Genomic DNA, 22,183 nt, shown 5'->3' on the forward strand with positions numbered 1-22,183 from the left:
CCCCTATGCCCCTGTGCGTAGGACTCGGGCCTGGCTCCCATGGCACAGTTCATCGACTGGCACTATGCCTTCCCTGGCCTTCACGTCATCTCCATAACCAGATGCATCCCATTTCTGAGAGACCACTTCCAGGTGCCAGGCGTGCAGTGTGCTGGTGGCTAAGGGCTCTGTGTCACTGCAAATCTTCAGAAGCCTGTACTTACCACTCCTGGTGAGGTCCTGCTGAGTGAATGCAAAGAGCAGGACCCACCTGCTGGTGTCGACATCTTTCTTCCAAGAATTAACATCATTTTCCTTTCCAGAGCAATACAAGCTGCTGAGCGACCACATTGAGCAGATGGCCACTGAGTAGGCCGTGGGAGGTTGCCCAGAGTACCCTCCAGGAGGACTGAGGGTGCATATCCCTTTCCTGGGCCAGCGACTGGCTGTCACCCCACCTGATGACCCTGCATGACATCGGCAGCACCCAGAGCCACTCCACGCTGCCCTAGAACTAGCAGTTAGAAGAATCCGGTTGCCTGTCTCCCCACCTCCCTTTTGCCTTGTCTGCTCCCCCCATCTGCGTGCCAAAGGGTCCCTGGGATTACATGGCTAAAACCAAGGTGACTGCCCGTACTCCTGAGTGTCAGGCCTGTGACATAAGACAAAGCAGGAGGAGGAGGAAGGAGAGCAGGGCCGAGGCAGACACAGGGCAGCGCCTGCTGCAGCCTCCTGAGGAGGAGAGAGGGAGAGGGTGGGGTGCACATGGGGATGCAGATGGAGACATCATGAGCTGGCCCACTCCAGAGACATGGGGCAGGCCCTGCTGATAGTCTGGGACATTCTTCTTCAGCAGTGGGATGGAGTAGGGGTACGCCCACAGTCAGCGCCCCCAGGGCAGGCCAGGTCAGTCCGTGGCTTCGGCTGGCTCTGTGCCAGCTCCCCACCCTGAGACAGGAACTGGAGTCACTGAAACTGCTGGGAGGAAGGAGACACTTCCGATTTTAGGGAGGGGAAAGAGCTCGGTGCTGGGGACCTCCTTCCCTGGCTGCAGGAGGGCCCATTCAGGGGGGTAAGCGCCCCGGAGACCTGGCAGGATCTGAGCGGCTGCTTTAGAATCATACCAGCACCGAGGTGTCGGTGTCAGACCACCCGAAATGTGCCTGGTCCACTGACAGCTTCCTTCTGAAGCAGAGAGAGTCCTGCCACTCTCCCTGGGAGTAGCATGGGCTGTCTGCCCCATGAAGCAGCATTGGAAAGAGAAGTTTCTTCAGTAGTTGCAAGGCAACCACCCTTTTTAAAAGCAGACACTGCTGTCCTGTATTTCAAGGAAGACAGGAAAATCTGTCCGTGTGACAGGCAGCCGGGCAGAGGCAGCTTCTGGTGGCACCTGTGTGAGGCTCGTTAGTGGAGCAGCAGTGCGCCCTCCACCCCCGGCAGCCTTGGGAAGGCACCTTCCCCTTCCTCCTTGGCCCACGCAGGCTCTGCAGACACCCCCTGTCGTCCTGCATCAGGTGCCTGGGAACCCTGGCTTTTCTCCCTCGGTTTGTACCGGGCACCGCTGACCAGCCCCAGGACTGACGTGTGACGGCAAGCATCCAGCATGCAGCTCCCCTGGCGTGAATATTTCCCGTCAGTCTGGTTCCCTCTGCCTTGGCGCCTTGCCCTTGGGCTCTACCTTTCCTGACATCCTCCCCTCCCATTCCCTTCTCTACCTCCTCGCCTCTCGGTCATCACATTATGGTCTCCTCTTGAGCACAACAAACCATGCCTGGTCGTCGCTACCCGGCCAGTGCTGGAGCGCTTTTCCTCATGGGATGCCTCCCTGGAACGTTCCAGAGACGAGCATGCACCAACTGAGCTGTAGCACACGTGTCTTGGTGAGGATGGGAGAGGCGACGTGAAGTGTGGTGTGATCTGAGCGTGCAGCTGTGCAGCTTTGCCAGCCAAAGGCTGGATCCTGAAGCTCTGCTCGTTTTTATGATGGTGTCTTGTACGTGTGTGCACGTGTGTGCATGTTTTGGGGGGGCGGTCAGCCTGTCTGGCAATGTCACCAAATAAAGCACAGCCGTATTGTTGGGTCAGGTCCCACAAACAGGAGGTCCCCCCAATTCCATGGCCAGTGTTGGGCCCCAGGGTTAGCATATGTATCTACGGAATGCATTTCAAAGAAATAAGGTCAAATTAACAGGTATATGGACCCCTCCTTCAAATAATGCTAAAAGGCTCAGCCATGACCCAGACTCCGTCATGCTCCCCTACCCATCTGTAGAATCAGGGCCACACAGGGGGTCTGTCCGAGACCCCCACTGGGCTCTCCCCTTAGCTGCAGAGTCGTTGGCTTTGTCATTTCTTACTCGTTGGTTGAAATACGTTAGGACTTTACTGTAAGGTGCCCAAAAGACTTATCCTTGTGTATGTGAGGTATTTGTATAGAAGTTTGGTTCTACTTTCTGGAGAGAGCCAAGTGGGTCCTGAGGTCCATTCCCCCAGGGAGGGGCCTGCAAGACCTCGCGGGTTTTGGAAGGAAGCACAGCTGTAACTTCTTTCGGCTTTTTCAAGCACTTTAACTTCAAAAATGACCTTGAGACTTTTATTCCTCCATGTAGGCCTCTTGAAATAGCAGTTAAAGGTGGAAGCAAGGGCCACTTTGGGTTTTCTCCCCTCCCGCTCCTTGTTCTTTTGGATCTGGCTGGGAAGAGCGGGGTTGGTCAGCCGCCGGCTGCTGCCAGAAACGTGAGCCCTCCTCAGAGGGCTTGATGATGGCTTGCCGTCTCCTGGTGGCAGCCTTAGAGTGCCTCTGGCCAGTGTCACCTGGAGGAGTACCAACCCTGGAAAGAAGGCTGGCAGCTTGCTCTGCTATTTCCCTCTGTCCTTGTAACACTGTCTCTTCCCTCAGGGGCCTGGCCGGAGCAGACACAGGACAGTCTCAGAGATCCTAGCATGTGGAGAGGTGCCACCCTGGTGTACACACAGGGACACTTTGGTGTGAAAGCCCCTCTAGCCCTTCCTGTAAACTCAGGAACCAGAGACTCAGTGCAGGAAGGGTCAGATCATATCCTAGAAGAGAGTTTCCCATCCCAGCAGGTAGGGTGTCTGAAGCCGGGAGCTCTGAAGGCTCACCCTGATGCAGTGGCATTTCAGGTTTTCTGCTGCCTGTCCTCTGGGGCTGTGTGAATCACAGTGAGCCAGGACAGCCAGTCCTCTCAAATAAAAAGTTCCCTGCACGGAAAACAGGATGATGTTGAGATGCAGCTTTTGGGGGAGAGGTCAGGGTGGTGCTGAGGGAGACAGGGAAGGAGAATCCCAAGCAGGCCCCACGCCCAGTGCAGAGCCCGACACGGGGCTCCATCTCATGACCCTGAGATCACGACCTGAGCCAAAATCAAGAGTCAGATGCTTAATGGACCGAGCCATCCAGGTGCCCCACGATGCAGTTTGGTATGTGTTGAGCGTTTTTTTTGGTAGATGTGTTAGAGAGGCCACGTTGATATTCAGATTGCATCTGTTGTATGTGTGTGCATGTGTTTAACCAAAGGAGGAGAACCGGATTCTGATACTCTGAGTTATTTGTACAGTGAAATGGAGTGATCTATGATTTTCCTGTTGCCAAAAAGGGGGGGGGGAATGCTAAGAAGCTCCTACATTACCAAAAGGAGGACCAGAAAGTGCCCATTTCCTGAGTTCTGCACCCAAATTAAAACCTAGGATGTTCAGGTTAGCTGGTGAGCCCACCCAGGCAGAGGTGGACAGTTAACTTGTCCCGCGGAGCACCTGGTATTCCAGACTCCTGATGTGGGAAGCGCAGCGTGGATGCCAAGAAGAAGTTTGTGTGAGGCTCCGTCTCGCCCCGGTGACCACACCTGCCAGTCAGGGCCGCAAGCTGAAGGCCTGACCTTCCTGTGCACCGCGGCAGCCTGACGGTTGGCTTGTATTTGGGGAGGATCTAGGTGGACCTGTGAGGTTGGATCAATTTATTACCAGATTACCTAAAACTGCAAACACGTGGCAACTGAGTGGGGGCAGCCGAATCCTTTGCCTGGCACAGTGGAGAAGCTTGGGAAGGATGGTCTGTCATCCAGAGGGAGGGGGCAGGAGTGGGGAGCCAGGCCAGCCCAGCCTTGGGGGAGGTGGGTAGAGCGCTCAAGCCAGCCTAGGCTGCATCCTTCTCTACCCATGTTTAGTCATCGACCAACCTGTGGGGTGGAGCTCCCTCCTGTCCCCAGCACCCCACCCCCCCCCACCCCACCCCGGCCTTGTAGTCCTGAACCATTGCTCCCATGTCTCTGCTGCCTCCTCCCAGCCTCATTTTTCCCTTTAGGACTTTTAGCGATCAGTTTCACCAAAAAGGGAATTGTACTGGCTAGAAGCGCCCCAATTGAATAATGTGCATGGTTCAGACCACGGGCAAGGCCACCCAGGCCATGTGTCCCATACGTCCTAGTCATCATGGGGCTGGGAATAGGGGTGTGTTGGTCACCAAATAATAGGTGGAGGAGTCGTTCTCATATTCATATTCAGTAAATGCACTCGATGCTAAGGCTGTCCTCTATGGGGGACTCCGGTGGGGCCTCGTCGGTGCCCCTCGTTTTCCCTGGGCCCGAGAGTCACATACTCCTCATGAGGACCGGCATGCTCTGTTCCCTGGGTGCTGGCCTGTTTTCCCGAGTCGACCAGAGCCCAGCATGGAACCCCACCCCAACTGTGTCCAGGGGACTCACATGTCTCCAGGATTCGAGTGGGGCTGCACTCTCCATGTCGGGGCTCTTGGTGACTCATGGGAAGGGATAAACTAATCATTTCTAGAAGAGCGTCAGGATGGTCTGGGTTTGCCCGTCTTCCCATCACTTCCACACACGCCTGCTGCCGGGTGTCGGGAGCTGGGAGAGAACTGGTATCCTCACCTAATCCACAGACTCCAAGGCTACCAGGCAGAGTCAGAGCAGAGCCCTCCTGGGCTGCACTGGGAGTGGTTTGCACTTTAGGTAAAAGGGACCACCTCTTGGTAAATCCCTTTTGACCCAGGGGTCAATCCCAGAATTGGGGGGGCTGTACCTCTTCCCTCCTCGGGCCCGATGTGTGTTCCTGAAAACAGGGGAAGGCACTGCGGGCTCCCTCCCCACACGTCAGCTCTCACGGGGTGGGGTCCTGACCCCTGACCCCTTCTGTGCTGCAGACAGGGTGGGTTAGCTCCCTCTGCCCCTGAGGTCACCAGCAAGCTGGGGCTGTCACTTCTGTGAGGCGCCTTGAAGAAGACAAGCCAAACCTTTGAACATTAGGAAATGCTAGAAATTCAGACAAGAGACATATGTCCCCTTAAAATATGTAAATATGCTAGAATAAGGTCAGTCTGCCACCTTTGTTATAAAAACCGTGGCCTCCCCTGGGGCCTTCGGTGATGGTTTACACGTGTGCATTGTGCTGTTTTCTCCCTCGGCCAGCTGGTCGTGGACCTGAACTTGCCATTGCCACACCCAGACCTTGCCCTTAGGAGCCCCCAAAGTAGAGTTGCGACGCCGGTGTTGTTGGTGTGACAATTATGCAATCCTGTGTCCCGCTAGGTGTTATCCTACAAACAGTATTTTAAGGCTGAGGAGGTTTCAAGGTGGAAGATCTCAGAACAGTGCTAAAATCAAAACTGTTTTCCTGTGAAGAAAAAAAATATATGTCTCTATATTGCACCTCAGATTGTCAGAAGGTGGAAACTTAAATACATTATCTTTAAAAAAAAAAAAGAAAAAGCTGGTCTGTTTCATTTTTGTGTTCACGTATCCATAAGGACTTCTCACAGAATTGGCAATCTTCTCAGTGACATAAGCGGGTTTTCAGAAGAAAGCTTTGGTTTTGTTTTTTTGTTTTTTTGTTTTTTCTGGGGCCAAATAGAGGCTTTTGCCATTTAGGCTGAGCATGAGGGTCTTGTCGAGATGGGTGTGCGTCTTGTGGAAGCACGAGGAGGAGGAGGAGGAGTGCTCCTCCAAGGGGCAGCCTGGCCTGCACGGGGCTCTGTGTTGGTGGAGTGGCCCCTGTGGACTGGTCCTCAGCCCGGGCCCCCAGATCCCTGCAACCCCTTCTGCTGGGGTCCTCGCCTGCTCTTCCCCTGAGCCCTCTGAGCCCAGGCCGCATCCCTCCTGTGTTTGGGGGGCTTGGGGTGAGGGCTGTAGGTGGAACCCAGTTGCATCTCCTACCTGACCGAGGTGGGGTGCCTTTACCCGTCCTTTCCGGTGGGGTTTGACAGGCGTGCTCTGTGAGATGGTGCTCTTTCTCATTTTCTGATTATAAGAAGTCGGTAGGCACCTTCTAAATCTCTGGCCTAAAGGACTGAGGGAGGTGAATCTGAGGAGCAGTGAAGGGCCTGGGGAAAGGGCGAGGGGGGTCCCGGGGGCAGGGTGGGGTATTCTCCGTGGGGGTGCCTGGCCTCCATGCCCCCGGTTCTCCCACCCAGTCTGGAGAATGCCACCCCCTCTTTGGCAAATGTAGAAGGACAGACTGAGTGGTGGATGCTCCCATCCCCAGGCTGTCACATCTGACTCATCCTCTGGTGCTCGGGGGACTCCACCAGCAGCGGCAGGCCAACCGACAGTGGGGTTGGGAGGCAACTATGTGGAAGGAGAAGGATCCCCTTAGGGCAACAGGGACCCAGAGGACCATGGGGCAGGGTGAGGTAGCCCTGGGAAAGAGGCCAGGTCCCGTTCCACCCCCCATCCCCCCCCCAACTACCAAATAATTCCTTGAGTCTCATTTTTGCGTCTGTAAAATGAGAAGGAACTTAACCACCTGCCCTGGGTGGTCCTGCGAGAACCAAACGTGGCATACACAGACCGCAGAGCTCCCACTTACAAAAGGCAGAAAAAAAAAAAAAAAAAGACCAGACTTTTCTGTCTAAATTTTACAGGAATACATTTAAAACACCTTACTCAGAATTCGAAACTCACAAAAACTCAATTTAAAACTTAAACGGTGTGGGGATCCCTGGGTGGCTCGCCAGTTTGGCGCCTGCCTTTGGCCCGGGGCGCGATCCTGGGGTCCCGGGATCGGGTCCCGCATAGGGCTCCCGGCATGGGGCCTGCTTCTCCCTCTGCCTGTGTCTCTGCCTCTCTCTCTCTCTCTCTCTCTCTCTGTGTCTCTCATGAATAAATAAATAAAATCTTAAAAAAAAAAACAAAAAACAGTGAAGCCTTCGATGGTGTTTCTCTCTAGGTTGTACCCTTCCTCCCTCTGACCGTATCGAAGCGTTGAGGGAACACCACACTGTCTTCTGGACAGGATGCTGCCAAACTGATGAGTCGCTTAGCAAAGCCAACCAGATCGTCTGATTTGTCCGGTTGGATTTTTGTGTTTTGATAGAAGCATTTGTGTGCCTCACCCTCCAGCGACGGCCACTGTCAGTCTTCTCTGCCGAGGTGTCTGCTACCCGTTTTTGATGGGGTGGCTTGTCTTCTTATTGACCTACGAGAGTTCCTTGTATGTTTTAATTTTTTTTATTTTTTTAAAATTTATTTATGATAGTCATACAGAGAGAGAGAGAGGCAGAGACACAGGCAGAGGGAGAAGCAGGCTCCATGCACCGGGAGCCTGACGTGGGATTCGATCCCGGGTCTCCAGGTCGATCCCGGGTCTCGCGCCCTGGGCCAAAGGCAGGCGCCAAACCGCTGTGCCACCCAGGGATCTGAGGAGCAGTGAAGGGCCCGGGGAAAGTTCCTTGTATGTTTTGAATACAAATCCTTGGTCGATAAGGGTTTTGCAAATATTTTCTCCCAGTCTATGTCTCGTCCTCTGGTTCCCTGAACAAAGTCTTCCAGGGAGTAGGAGGCTTAATTTTATAAAGTACGCGTTACCGATTTGTGTGTGTGTGTGGATAGTCTTTGGGGGTCTTGTGTTAAAACTCATCCCCAAACCCAAGGTTATGTAGATTGTCTTTTGTATTTATTCTAGAATGGTTATAGATTTGCATCTGAAATTCATCTCTGGACAGTTCTGCATGAATTTTGGTGTACATTGTGAAGTTTGTAGCTGCATTCATTTCTTTCCATATGGTTTCTGGTTAATTGTCCCTTAACTGTCTTTGGATAAGACATGGGATATTTGGCTCCATTCGGTTTGAATTTCAACACTTGGAGGATTCCACAGGCCAGCCGGTGGCCGCTAACTGTGGCTGGTGACCCTGGCACCACAGCACCACAGATGCTCCTGCTCCCCAAAATCCTGCTCCCCTGAAGCAGCAGCTCCCATCTTCCTGTGCTTGGACGAGGCTCCCCCTCACCAGGTCATCGGTCCTGACCAGGGAGTGGTGTTGGGTGCTTTCTCTGTCCTGCGCAGACACCCGCACAAGTCTCTCTGACCAGCAGCAGGTGAGCTCGCCCTCAGGGAAGAGGGGAGAGATAGCCAAGCATACACAGGGAGAGGGACCATCCCAATCCGCTGGTCCAGAGAGCCCCCTAAAAGTCACGCTCCTTCCACCCCTGTCCACCCCACCACCCACCTCTGCCTCTAGGGCCCCAGAAGAGAGAAGCTCTGAATCTTTCTGCTGCTTCCCAAGTGGCCATCCGCAGAGATGGTGGCGAGGAAGGCGCTGGCTGAGTCCAACCCTGGAGTTAGGAACCATTGGTCTGTTTGGTGCGCTGGGGTCAGAGCAGGAAGGGATGGGCACCTACTGTGTGCCGGGTGCCACCAGGCTGCAGGACCACCAGGTGAATAAGTGAGGCTGCTTTTCTCTAGAAACTGTCAGTATGGTTTGGACACAGCTGAGGTTGAAGAAGATGTGCATTTGTGCATGCGCATGCCTGTTTGTGTGCACACACATATGCGTGTAAGAGATACGACCTATGGCGTAAAATGTGATGACGTGTAATATGCAATACAATCTATATGTTTTATAAATCATGTAGAAGATACAGAACATTTTTTTTAAAGATTTTGTTTATTTATTTGACAGAGGAGAGAGAGCAGAAGCAGGGGAGCAGGAGCAGGAGAAGCAGGCTCCCCACTGAACAGGGAACCCAATGTGGGGCTTGACCCCCAGACCCCGGGATCATGACCTGAGCCAAAGGCAGACACTTAACCTGAGCCACCCAGGTGCCCCAGATATAGAATGTTTTCATTACTTTTGGAATGGGTGTTGCCCCTGGTAGAATCAGGGTGGGCTTCCCCAAGGATGTGCCACGGAGCTGGATTTGGTGACTAAGAGTCACTGTGATGAGGATGTTAATCCTGCAATGATCCCATGAAGGTTTCGTGTTCTGTACTGTGTCAATATGAAAATCACAGTCTCACCCCCTACCCTCCATCCCCCTAGACCTCTGTGATGTGTCCTTGGTCCCAAGGTTATCCCTGCACATCATGTCCACGTGTTAGGGGTGACTCACATCCCCCCAAAACTCATATGTTGACATCATAACTCCCAGTGCCTCAGAATGTGGCCTTATTTGGAAATAGAATCTTTGTAGATATAATTAGTTAGGGTGAGGTCACACTGGATAGGGTGGATCCGTACTCCAATAAGACTGGTGTCTGTATAAAAAGAGGGAATTTGGACAAACACACACACACACACACACACACACACACACACACACGGAGAATGCCATGTGGGGATGCAGACCAAGATCAGAGTGCCGTGTCTCCAAGCCAGGGGACGCCAAAGATGGCCAGCAGGCGCCGAAGGCCAGGGGGAGGCCTGGAGCAGATCGTCCCTCACGTCAGGAGCAGCCCACCCCGCCTGCTTCTAGATCTCGGACTGCAGGCCTCCCTCCCGAGCTGCTGCGGGAGAGTAAATTCCTGTTGTTTGAGCCTCCAGCTTGCGGTGCTTTGTTACAGCAGCCCTGGGAGACTAATCCACCCTCTTCACAGCATTAGCAGAGGTTTAACCCCTCAAGTCCCCAGGTCATAAGCTGCAAAATGAGACCCAGTACGACTCAGGTTACGACGCACTCCACGTTTATTGAGCACCTATGAGGCACCAGGCACCATGCTAAGCCCATGGATCCCCAGAGTGACGTGTGAGGTGAGCGAGATTGCCCCTGTTGTGCGGACGAGGAAACAGGCTCAGAGGACATGAGACTCACCTGGGGGGGTGGGGGGGATGCAGCGGAGCCCCCAGCCCACCCCCAGCCCCCATGTTTCAGACTGGGGAGCTCTGGCCCTCTGGATGGGGCGTCTGCCCCTGCCCCGTGAGGTCCTCCACGGGGTCCTCCTCCGCAGAGTGGTCCGTGCTCTCCTCCTCCTCTCCCCTCTGGCTCTGTATGGCCGTCTGAGTGCTCTGAATGACACAGCAACAGCATCAGTAATTACAGGGGCGGCGACAAGTGTCTGCAATTTCTAAGAGCTTCCTGGAGATTGGTTCACCTAGTACTCCCCACAGCCCTGCAGGTGAGGGGGGCACTGTTATTAGCCTTACTTTGCGAGGGAGGAGTCTGAGGCACAGACAGGTTAAGGAGCAGTGGGTTCGGACCCAGGTGGCCCAGCTGGGGGCCATGCTGGCTTCACTGCCTAGAGAGGATTATTCAGGAAGCCTCCCACCTCCACTGTGGGGTAAGGCTCCCCCTTGCCCCCCACTCAGTGACTAAACCTCTTCTGATGGGCGTGAGGCTGCTTGGAGTCTTTATTTGTCTCATTTGGTTGAGACTCAGAGTCCTGCAGGAATACGGATGTGCTTTGCTGAGCTCCTAGGATAACACGTACCATATGACTTTCCTAAAATATGAGAAATTCAGACTTTTGAAACCTATGGGCCCATGGGCTGGGAACTAGGAATGACCTGCCCAGAGCCCCCGCTTCTCAGTGGACACACTTCAGGATGCCTCCGGGGGGCTCTCAGGACACGCAGTGGCTGCCGCGTGCTGGGCTCTGAGCTACGGATCACCGGCTCGGACTGGCCGGTCCAGGTCGGACCCCGGGGCAGGTCTCCACACTCCCCGAGAACCTCGTGGAAATCCCTGCTCTCAGATGGCCCTCGTCACAGGATGAACACTCCCAGCCCCAGGGCTCACCTGGCCAGCGAGAGACCACGGGACAGTTGGGGAGGGGGTGGTATCCTTGAGTGGCCGGGCATCGTGATGTCCATAAACCCCATGCGTCTTGGCTCTAAAATCCTGCCACGGAGAGACCAGGGCCAGCTGTTTCCAATCAGGAAAGAAAGGAAGGGGTGTGGGGAGGAAGGAGGGGACGGAGGCGATGCACAGCGGGCACTCCCAGAACCCCGACCTGGCCCAGGTCCTGTGTGGGAGCTTCCTGCGATCTACACTAGCCCGCTAAGTGGGCGTCAGCATCCCATTTCATAGACGGGGAAACAGGCCCAGGGAGCCTACGTAACACATCCATAGTCACACAGGAAAATTAGAGATTGCTCTTGCCCCTAAAAGAATATCGTAGAGATAAGTGGGCACACCAGAGCCTATCTGGTCTGCATTTAACCTCATACGGTGGTTTTAAAGCTTACCCACAAGCTGGAATACAGTTCCCTTCCCCTTGAATACATCCTTAGTGACTGACTCACTTCGAAGGCGTGGACTGTGGCCGAAACGACGCTAAATTACCTCTAAGATTAGGTTATAAAAGGCGATACGTTTTCTACCTGCCTCTGTCACAGGATACTGGCTTTATTTTTTTATTTTTAAAATATTTTTAGGAGCGGGGGAGGGGCAGAGGGGAGAGAGAATCTTAACCCCCACCACAGGATTCGACCTCACGACCCTGAGACCCTGACCTGAGCTGAAACCAAGAATCAGACACATAACCCACCGTGGGGCGCCCCAGGATGCTCGCTCTAGACCAGCTGTGGTGCTGCGAGGAAGCCCCCCGCCACCTGGAGAGGCCTCGGGCAGGCAGGCCTTCGGGCTGCAGACCCCTGAGGAGCCAGGCAGGGCGGGCTTTGTGGCCCGAGCTCGGAAGAACCCCGTATTTGGTCTAATCCTCTGCTCTCACTGTCTTGCAATTCTTAATAATCGTTGAACAGAGGGCCTACATTTCCATTTTGCCTGAACCCTGCAGACCCAAAGGCCGGTCCTGAACCCAGAAAACAGCCATCACCCGCCAGACGCGGGGTAGGAAGCCTCATACATGACTCCAGCCCCAGCTGCCAACTGAACACCCAGGAGAGACCCATGAAAGAGCATCCAGCGGAGCCACCGACCCCGAACCAGAGGATCATCGCAGCAGCCCAGCTGCTGTGCAGCGAGGGGTTTTACAGGTCAGCCAGCACCTGCTCCATTTGCAGCCACCGTAAGCCCTCGTCCGCACCCGAACGGCAGCAAGCCTCCGCCTGGGATGCTTTTTGTCACTGTTGACTCATTTGCTTGTTTTTTAAACACCCAAGTCATGGTGAAAATGTTGATATTCCAGAAAGATAGAATTGGGAAAATTCTCCACCTCTGGTTTTGGCAGCCGGGGGCAGATAAAGAAAAGAATTCATCAGCACGAGTCTGCGAAACTGTAACAATCGCAAAATGCTGCCAATAAAAATTGCTCCTATGAGGATAACCAGAAGCAAACGGAGTCGGAGTCCCGTACCGCCAACTAGCAGGTGGGGCATCTGTGGTGTCCCTACCTCCAGGTCTCTCTCCAGGTCATAGCTGTCCAGGCTCTGGAAGGCGCTGGAATAGACCTCCACCGCTTTGGCGTGGAAAACCATCTCAATGGTGACAAAGTCGGAAAGGATTTTCTGTGGGGAGAGAAGCCCGAATCACGCAAGCGGCACTGGCCCAAGGAGAGTCCGGGGTCACCTTGAACGTGGAGCAAATGGGCGGGTGGGGGTAGTGTTAGCTGTCCTCTGGGGCGGGGAGGTCCTAAGCCAGTGTCACTCTGCTCAGCAAGCGCTTTCGGGGTTCCTACGGCATGCCTGGCTCCAGTGAGGCCTGCTGCTGTGCGCCAGGCCCCATAATGTGTGCCAGCACCCCTACTGTGTGCCAGGACCCCTACTGTGTGCCAGACCCCCCCTACTGTGTGCTAGGCCCCCTACTGTGCACCAGGACCCCTGCTGTGCGCCACCCCTACTGTGTGCCAGGCCCCCTACTGTGCGCTAGGACCCCTATTGTGCGCCAGGACCCCTGCTGTGCACCAGGACCCCTGCTGTGCACAAGGACCCCTACTGTGTGCCAGGACCCCTGCAGAGCACCAGGCACCCCCTGCTGTGTCCTGGACCCCTGCTGTGCGTCAGAACCCCTACTGTGTGGCAGGCACCCTCTACTGTGCGCCAGGCATCCCCTACTGTGTGCTAGCACCCCTCTCACTGTCCACCAGGCCCCCCCTACTGTGCACCAGGGCCTTACTGTGTGCTAGCACCCCCTACTGTGCACCAGGAACCTCCCTACTGTGTGCCAGCCCCCCTACTGTGTGCTAGCACCCCCCACTGTGCACCAGGAATGCCCCTCACTGTGCACCAGGCCCCTCCTACTGTGCACCAGGCCCCCTGCTGTGTGCTAGCACCCCCCCCACTGTGCACCAGGCCCCTCTACTGTGTGCCAGGCCCCCCTACTATGTGCTAGAACCCCTACTGTGCACCAGGCACCCACTACCATGTGCCAGGCCCCCTACTATGTGCCAGCACTCCCTACTATGTGCCAGGCACCTCCTACTATGTGCTAGCACCCCCTCACTGTGCACCAGGCACCCCCAGACTGTGCACTAGGCAACCCCCTGCACTGCGCACCAGACCCCCTGTGTGCTAGCACCCCCCCACTGTACACCAGGCACCCCTCTACTGTGCACCAGGCAACCCCCCCATTGTGCACCAGACCCCCTACTGTGTGCTAGCACCCCCTCACTGAGCACCAGGCACCCCCCACACTGTGCACCAGGCCCCCCTACTGTGTACCAGGCCCCCCCTACTGTGGTAGCACCCCCTCACTGTGTGCCAGGCACCCCCCCCACACTGTGTACCAGGCACCCTCTACTGTGCGCCAGGTACCCCCTACTGTGCACCAGGCACCCTCTATGGTGCTCCAGGCCCCTACTATGTGCCAGCACCCCCTACTGTGTGCCAGGTACCCCCAACTATGTGCCAGCACCCTCTACTGTGCACTAGGTACCCCCTACTGTGCACCAGGCACCCTCTATGGTGCTCCAGGCCCCTACTATGTGCCAGCACCCCCTACTGTGTGCCAGGTACCCCCAACTATGTGCTAGCACCCTCTACTGTACACCAGGTACCCCCTACTGTGCGCCAGGCACCCTACTATGTGCTAGGCCCCCCCCTACTATGTGCCAGCACCCCCTACCGTGCACCAGGCCTTCACAGAGACTCCCACTTTGCGTTGGGCCCTGGCAGGACACAGGCTTGGGGCGGGGGAGGAGCCTGCAGTCTGGGAACACCCCGTTTCCCATAAACTTTGGAACTCCCTGGCCAGGGAGGCAGGCTCTGAGGAGGTCTCCAAGCCAGCACAGGCGAGGAAGGGGAGAAGGGCCAAAACGGGGAGCGCCTGCCTCCTGACTCCTGCCTCCCTCCTGCCCCCCCAACCCTCCAAGCCGACCTGGTGGTGAGCGCTGCAGCCCAAGAGGTGGGGCCTAGGCCTTCTCCTGTCACTCACTGACCTATGACTGATCCTGTCTGAGCCTCCGTGTCTTCATCTGCACAGCGGGGCCCAGAGTGGCCCCAGTTCACGAAGCCCCCCCGAGATTCAGTTACCCAGTAGCTCTGTCTGGCTGCCCTGAATCAGCACCAGCCCTACCTGGGGGTTTGTGAGAAATGCACGTTCTCCAGCGCCCCCAGACCCACGGAATGGGGCTCCAGGGTGGACCCATCACCGGGCGGTCTGCGTGTGAAGCAGCCCTCCAGGAGCTCCCTGACCCACGCTCGGCTGCGGGAAGGCCTGCCCGGAGAGCCGGAGAGCTCTCCTGTGCTTAGGATCATTTCATTAGAAATGTGACCTAAAACTATACACTGATAGTCATTATCTCACGTTCTGCGTTTTTTCGCTTTTAAAACTGGGAGAGTACTTCGGGGGGGATGGTTTGGAGAAATGCCTCTTACAAACCTAATCCCCAAAGTTTGAAAGGTGCCTATTTTAAGCTGCATGCGCTTCTTGGCCTCTAACTGTGCCAAGAATCTTGTCCTAAACCCTTGCCAGCACCTCGCTTGCCAGGGCCCCGCGTTCAGGCCTCATAAACATCAGGTGCTGAATAACGGTCTGCTGGTACTTTTAGGTCCTGCCCGCAACGTGGATGCTTAAGCGCTAACCCCCACAGGTTTCTCTCACTCGTGCATTCATTTACTCGCCCATTCACTTCCCAAATATTTACTGAGTACTGCTCAGCGCAGGCCCGGACCCAGTGCAGGGACCCAGCGGGGGACACGACACACAGGCGCCACGTCGTGTCCCGTGTGTGACTCATGTGGCACCAACAGGCGGGGGGCGGGGTGGGCAAGTTGCCCCCTACACTCTTCACCCCGCGATGATTGGCACGTGTCATGGGTCTTCCCCAGGGTATCAACTCCATGAGGACAGGGGCCTTGCTTCTCTGACTGTGGTGTCCCAGCGCCAGGCACAGTGTCTGGCACATAGTAGGTGTGTATTCAACATTTGTTGGGTTGATGAGTGAGTTAAAAATACAATTAACCCATCTACCCTGGGATAACTGCCCCCAGGGGGCGCAGAGCCATGAATTAATGTCAGGGATGGACTGAGCTGGGGCTCCTGGTGAGTTTCCCTGAAGATGAGGTGTTAACTTGACGCAGAGTGAGGGCAAAGCCTTCCTGGCAGAGGGCATGGCCTGTGCAAAGGCACTGAGGTGTGTCGGGGTTTGGTGCCCTGCAGCTTGGATTGCTGCGTCCAAGATAAGGCTGGGCTGGGGCTTCCCGAGGCTTGGGGAGGATTTCTATCTTTATCTTTAGAGTAAGGGGGGTCATGGGAGGGTACGTAACCCAGGAGTGATAAATGGCAGCCGCCGTTTGTGAGACCCCTGGGACTGTAACGTGGGTGCGGGGGGTGCTGAGAGTGGGTGCAGGGATCTCCGTGACCGGCTGGGGCTCCAGGATTCTGGGTCACACTGTGGGGTGGAGTGGGGGAACGGGGAGGGGGGGTGGAAGGAGGAGGCACCTGTGCCCCCCCACTCCTTGTGCCTAACCATAGCTTACTCGGTCAAGGGCAAAGAAAGAAGGAGGAAGTCAGAGCAGTGCTGTGGGTCCTTGTGTGGAAAGGACGGGGATTTGGGGTGGTGGTGGCAAAGCCTGCCAAATTCTCCTGGTGGGAGCTGGGCCTGGGTGCTTAGAGGCAGGGCCTTCCCCTGCAGCCAGGATTAGGTCAAGATTAGGTGTCCTGGGAGCCCAGGCTCTGAGACCCGTCCGGGCAACTGGCAACACATGCTCACGTCCACACATCTGTGCTCACAAACACCGTATGTACACATGTGCATGTGCGCTCACAGGTTCACACGCAGATCTGCACACACACGTGTGTGTTCAAACACACACTCGAGGCCAGAGTACTTCCAACACTGGGCCGCCCACACCTACCTGTAGGTCCTTCAGCTTCTGCTTCTGGAAGGTGTCGATCATCTCCTCCAGCTGGTGGGTGGTACGACTGGCATCCACTGAGGCCCTCTGCACACTTGTCTCTGCCTGGCTCCAGAGGCAGGAAGTGTCACAGGGTGGTCCGGGCCTTTACACACTACTCTGGATCGTTTCCCATTCTCCCTTTGGGTCATCTCTCCTGCCTCATGGACCTCTCTTGCCAATTTGGTCATCAGAGGAAAGGCCAAGCTGGACCATGGTGAAAGGGCCAGGCGCTGTTTGGCCAGACCTGCTTACTGGCTGTGTGACCCTGGGCCGGTCACAAAACCTCTCTGAGCCTCAATCTCTTTGCCTGTAAGCAGGGGACAGTAATAATACTGCTTTGCAGGGTTGTTGAAAGAATTAAACAGTGGGCACCTGCTGAGCTATTACTATAAAGGTGTCCCACCTTTGATAATAATTCCTGCGTGTGGAATGTTTTTAGGTAATTAATTTGTCTGAACCGACTGGTCGCCAGGCACACGGAGAACCTGGAATTTAGAGTTAGAGACCGTCAGAGTGGAGTTCCACGTTTGCCCCTTGCCTCCCCTGTGTGACCTCGGGCAGGTCACCTTTCTTGGCCTCAGTTTCCCCATCTAGACAGTGGGCATGAAGCTAGAGGTGCCCACACCCAGTGAGCATTCAGTGAGTAGCCCTGGTAAGGAAGTGGGGCCTTGGAGGGGGTGACTTGCTGGCTTACTGAACAGTGTTAATGAGGGGACACACTCGGGTCTCCTGACCCCCCAGCCCACCGCCTGCCCTGCACCTTTGACTTGCATCCTGAGTGCACAGCTCTGCACACACCTGCCCAGGTAAAAGCTCACCTTGTCGTTCCGTGGGGTCATTCCTCACCTGCCATGAGCTGCTGCCTTCCCCCCACAGACACGGGGCACTCACCTGGGTCTGAGAACGGTGTGGTTAAGGAGCCAGGTTAACCAGCAGCCCCTACCCAGGGGACACCTGCGACCAATGGCCACCCTGGCCCAGCAGCCTCAGGCCCCACTTCCAGGAAGGATACAATCATTTGCCTGTCCGTAGGGGACTTCTGCCTCAGTTTCTCCAGCTTTTCCAATTGTTTGATCTCGTTCTTCTGGACTTGCTTGAATTTCTTGATCTCGGCCTAAAGGGAAAAGGAGGGCCGTTTCCTGGTTGTCCCGGCGGGCCAGACCCCATCAGGCAGTGCCCCTTGCTCACCCGTGTCTGCTTGATGTGCGCCCCATAGAGTTTCAGGGGGTGGATGACCTTGGTCTCCAGCCTCTCGACCTGGGGGAGCGTGGACAAGCAGAGTCAGAGCAGATGGAACCAGGGGGTGCGTGGAGCCGGTGTGGGCTCCAGCCTACATTCGTAGAGTGCTGCGTGCACACCCGTAGCTGCATGACAGGAGCCCGTGGGGGGGCGTGGAAGCACGAGACACCCTCCCTCCCCGCTTACGGTTGAGGATACCTGCCTGTGCTCACGGCTCTACCTCCCCAAGGCTCGGGCGATCCGTTTCATCTCACGAGCCTTGTTTCCTCCCTGTAAAATGGGCATAACGGCCGTGCCCACCAAGGGTTTCATGACAGTCCATCGGGTGCCACTGCCAATTCAGTTCTCCAGCCCGCCTTACCGTCCCCACTGCGGGGACTAGTAGGTGCACTTGGAACACGAAGTAGCCCGGGATTCAGAGCTGACTGAGCTGAGAGCCCTATGCAGCCCCCGAGAGCACAGCAGGGTGTATGAGGGGGATGCCTGACGCCCTTGAGTCAGTCCCTGAGAGCCAGACTTAGGAGCCTCCCATCCCTTCCCCTGGGCTCCTTAAAACCCTGATTGCCAGTCACCCCCCACTCCACGCCAGGGGTTCTGAATGAGCAAGTCCTCAGTGTGGCCCAAGAATCTGCATTGCTAACAAGTCACAGGTGAGGCTGAGGCCTTGAGGACCAGTGGCAGGGAGATCCCCTGAAATTTTGGCTTGCCAGATGCTCCAGGAGATCTAGAAGCCCCACCAGGCCCCTTCCTTTACCTTGTCAAGGCTTATGACCCTGCTAGGGTAAACACAAATCTTAAATAAATAATAATAATTCTCCCAGGAGTCAACTTTTAAAAATAATAATAATTTTCCCAGGAGTAGAAAGGAAAAGAGACTTTCCCCCTTGCTTTCCTTACAGCATTTTCTTTTAGAAAACCTGCAATTGTAAATCCCTTTCTTCTGTCCCTTTGGGACTCATGTAAACCTTTCTAAAAGCTAAATAAGATTCTTGATGGTTTACAAGCTGGGAATGGCAGGCGTGTCTTTGAAACGTAAACATCGAGGATGACAGGTCTCTAGGGAGTTTGCTCAGGTGCCTGGTTCCAAGCCTGTGAAGACCTGCTTGTTACAGAGAGAAGTTTTACTCTTCCTTCGGAGAGAGGCCACTCACTGACACAGGTGGCCACCCTGTCACCAGGTGGAATTAGGAATGGTGGGGGGACGAATGGTGCCATTAGTCCTGCGTCCTGAGACGGTGAGTGTGGGGTTGTTTCTGCCTGGCTGTGTAGAGGAGTGAGGTTTTTTTCTTTCCTTTTTTTAAAGATTTTATTTATTCATGAGCGACATACACAGAGAGAGAGGCAGAGACACAGGCAGAGGGAGAAGCAGGCTCCATGCAGGGAGCCTGACGTAGGACTCGATCCCGGGGCCCCAGGATCACACCCTGAGCCAACGGAAGATAGATGCTCGACCACCGAGCCACCCAGGCGTCCCCGAGGCAGGGAGGTTCCTGTGTGCCAGCCCCTGTGCACTGCCTGCAGTGTGTGCTACAGTCTGGTTTCATGCTTATTCCAAAGAGAAGCTGGTTGGTTCAGAGGACTCTCCAGGGCTGGCAGGTGATTTTTATTTTTAGCTCTCTCTCTAACACCCTGCTGCCTCCTCACCGCAGCCGCCAGGATTTCTCCGGGTCCTGGGCTCCGGGCATGTGCCTCCGATCTGGGACTCCTGGGGCCCACAGCACCGCCCTCAGGCTGGGCTTCCTGGGGTCCTTGCCTTGTCTGGCTTTTGTCCAGCACCACAACGTTTCCAGGCTCTCAGCCCCATGGCACGGGGCAGAGGCGTGGGGGGGTGTATGACCGGGGAGGGAGCTCTATGCGTGTCCACCCCTCACGGACACCTCTTTAAGAGACATGTGCACTAGCTGTGCCCCCTGCAGCGCAGCTCCAGCCCTCAGACCTGAGCCCAGCAAGGGGCCCGGGGTCCCCGTGGGCGCCCCCGCCTACCTCGGCCTGCCGATAATCCTGCACTTTGGCCAGGTCCTCAGCGAAGTTCCTCACGGTGGCCCGCATCTCAGGGTTCTCGGTGTTGGCGAAGTCGATGAGCTGTTTGACCAGCTGGTCGGCCTTGTCCCTCAGCCGGGCCGTCTTGCGGGTGTAGGCGGCCAGCAGTGAGCAGAACTGGCCAAAGTACTTCTCGGCATTGGTCACTGTGTTCTCCATCACCCGCACCTGGCTGTTCCTGGGGAGGTGGGAGCCTGAGAGGCCGTTCTGGGCCATGACACCGGGGCAGGTCGGGACAGCAACGCAGAGGTCACCCACCCATCACCCTGCACCTAGCTGGCCAGCTCCCTGCCCGGGGCCTGGTTCCATCTGATGATGCTCATGGTTCTATCGAGGCAGATCTGGGAGGCCAGCCAGGTCGCAGGCTGGTCAAGTGGCCGGCAGGGATGCAAAGGCTGCTCTGGCTCCAAATCCAGCCTTACCCTCCCTGGGACCCTGAGCGGGGCTTTAGCATCTTCCTGGCAGAGTTATTCATCCTAGCTGCAAGGGCCCCTCCCTCCAGAATCCCCTGATTCTGCCTCCACCTCCCACCCTGACCTCCCTGAGCTGTTCAAACTGTCTCCCTTCTCTGAGCCCTGAAGGTTGTTAAAAAATGAATAAACTTTTTTGGGAGGGCCAGGTTTAGGTTTACAGAAAAATTAAGTGGAAGGTATAGAGGGTTCCTCAGAGCACAGGCGGTTTCCCTATCATTAGCAGGGGCTGCGTGTTTCGAGAAGCACCTCGAGTGGTTTCAAGGTCGAGTCTGCGACCTTCAGAGGAACCAGGCACCAAAATAAATGGATAAGGGGCAGGCAAGCCCCAAGGGAGCGTTGATAAAACCTGGTCAGAGAGGGTGTGGTCAGGGACCATTCCACGGGGGCTGGGGGTGTCGTCTGGGGGGCTCTGAGGCGCGAAGAGAGGTTTTGCAGGTGGAGCCGAATGAGGGAAAGAGGGGATGGATCCTGTGAATTTGGCTACCCCAGAGCTGTGGGCAGTAATGCCAGAGAGAAGAGGTCAGATTCTGGAAGTTTCCCTGGCCTTCCCTTGACCTTGAGGTGGGACGGAGAGCAGCCTTTGCCACCACCCGCCCCAGGAGGCCTGGCTGCCCCCGTCTCTCTTGCTGCATCAGCCCCCCAAATCCTGCCTCCTGTCCCCTCCCAGCCAAGGCCAGCGCAGGCCACTCACCTGGAGAGAACAATGCTCATTGCGACGGACGGGGGGCACCAGCTGTCCTAGTCTAGAGGAATAGGACAGGGGCCCAGGGGTCCGGCAGGCCAGGCCGGGGAGGGGAGAGGCTGGCGGGGCAGGGCGCAGCTGTGTGGTCCCGGCTCTAGGGACGCTGCCACCTGGTTGCCAGGCAACGTGGCCACCCACAGCCACCCTAGGAGGAGCCCCAGCTGGTTGCCTGGCAACGTCTCCCCAGGCCAGCCTGGCTGCGGGAAGGGGTCCCAGAGGACCCCAAAGCCCCCCTCCACCAGTACACTTCGTTTGACTGGATGTTCTGTGGAGCCAGGCAGCGTGGGGGGGTCCAAGGATGCAACAGAGATGGGATTCAGGGCAGCTTGCGTGGGGCTCAGCCTGCACGGGAGGGAGGGTCCTTCCTAGCCATGAGGGGTGCCGCCCTGCCTCCCCCCAAAAGCCTGGGAGTGGTGGGCAGGGTCCTGGGATACCTGCTTACTCGGGAGGGAAAGCACAGAGTCACTCTGGGGGGGCCTGAAGCCACGTAGCTGAATGGAGGTGGCGGGACAGCAGCCCAAAGGGACTTTTTAACATTTCCATCATCATTTTATCATTTTTCCCCTTCTTTATAAAAAACAGTTCTTGCTCATTGTTAGAAAAGTACGAAAGTACGACACGGAGAGAAAAGCCAAGACCACGCTTAAGAAATCATGCTAAGGGGGCACCTGGGTGGCTCAGCGGTTGAGCATCTGCCTTCAGCTCAGGGCGTGATCCCGAGGTGCTGGGATCGAGTCCCGCATCGGGCCCCCTGCGTGGAGCCTGCTTCTCCCTCTGCCTGTCTCTCTCTCTCTCTCTCTCTCTCTCTCTCTCCATCTCATGAATAAATAAAATCTTTAAAAAAAAAAAGAAATCATGCTAAAGATACAACACATTTTGCAAAGGGTAAGATGTATTCATTTCATGGTCTGTACATTTTACCTAAAGAAGTGTGGAAGTGGCAGTGACGACGTAGGAGACCGGGTGGGAAGATGGACCAAACACACACAGCAGAACGTTGGCAACTGTTGCTGCCGCGGCTCCCCGGGCGAGTCTGCTCATTTGGTGCATCTGGAAGCTAAACGCGGGCTCTCATCCCAGCCCCTAGCCCTGCTGTGTGACCTTGTGCGGGTCGCCTCCCCTGGAAAATGGGATCCTGACAATAGCTCCTTGGCTCGTCCTCCCTCGTTAGGAGAGAGAAGTCTCTGGAGTGAGGCAAAGGGGACAGGGCAGGGGCCAGACGCC

At 55.9% G+C, this 22,183-nt stretch overlaps 2 protein-coding genes across 5 annotated transcripts in view; one reads left to right on the forward strand and one right to left on the reverse strand.

Moving 5' to 3' along the window:
- KIAA0513 (KIAA0513 ortholog) overlaps window positions 1-2,076 on the forward strand; it is a 59,308-nt gene extending 57,232 nt beyond the window's left edge. For all 4 annotated transcript variants that reach the window (XM_077891050.1, XM_077891053.1, XM_077891052.1 and 1 more), the window contains one exon: window positions 303-2,076. In XM_077891050.1, coding sequence (XP_077747176.1) covers window positions 303-352 — 50 coding nt within the window. In that variant the 3' untranslated portion in view covers window positions 353-2,076. The remainder of the gene's footprint in view (window positions 1-302) is intronic.
- A 7,817-nt stretch (window positions 2,077-9,893) lies between these two features.
- Window positions 9,894-21,082, reverse strand: CIBAR2 (CBY1 interacting BAR domain containing 2). The gene is made up of 9 exons (XM_077891054.1): window positions 20,909-21,082; window positions 19,688-19,922; window positions 17,654-17,722; window positions 17,478-17,579; window positions 16,749-16,750; window positions 16,424-16,532; window positions 12,521-12,634; window positions 10,965-11,066; window positions 9,894-10,234 (listed from the first exon to the last, which is right to left on the reverse strand). The coding sequence occupies exons 1-9, from the start codon at window positions 20,926-20,928 to the stop codon at window positions 10,097-10,099; spliced, it is 891 nt and encodes a 296-aa protein (XP_077747180.1). The 5' UTR covers window positions 20,929-21,082; the 3' UTR covers window positions 9,894-10,096.
- Window positions 21,083-22,183: the final 1,101 nt, after the last annotated feature.

Source organism: Canis aureus, chromosome 3 (genome assembly GCF_053574225.1).
Source record: "Canis aureus isolate CA01 chromosome 3, VMU_Caureus_v.1.0, whole genome shotgun sequence".
Classification (NCBI taxonomy): domain Eukaryota; kingdom Metazoa; phylum Chordata; class Mammalia; order Carnivora; family Canidae; genus Canis; species Canis aureus.

Excerpts from the sequence above, each read along its gene's own strand:
- CIBAR2 (XM_077891054.1), bottom strand. The coding sequence starts at position 20,928 with ATGAGCATTGTTCTCTCCAG. Across the intron at positions 17,723-19,687 it reads AGGATTATCGGCAGGCCGAG|GTCGAGAGGCTGGAGACCAA; the intron begins GTAGGCGGGGGC and ends ACGCTCCCCCAG. Across the intron at positions 17,580-17,653 it reads CGCACATCAAGCAGACACGG|GCCGAGATCAAGAAATTCAA; the intron begins GTGAGCAAGGGG and ends TTTTCCCTTTAG.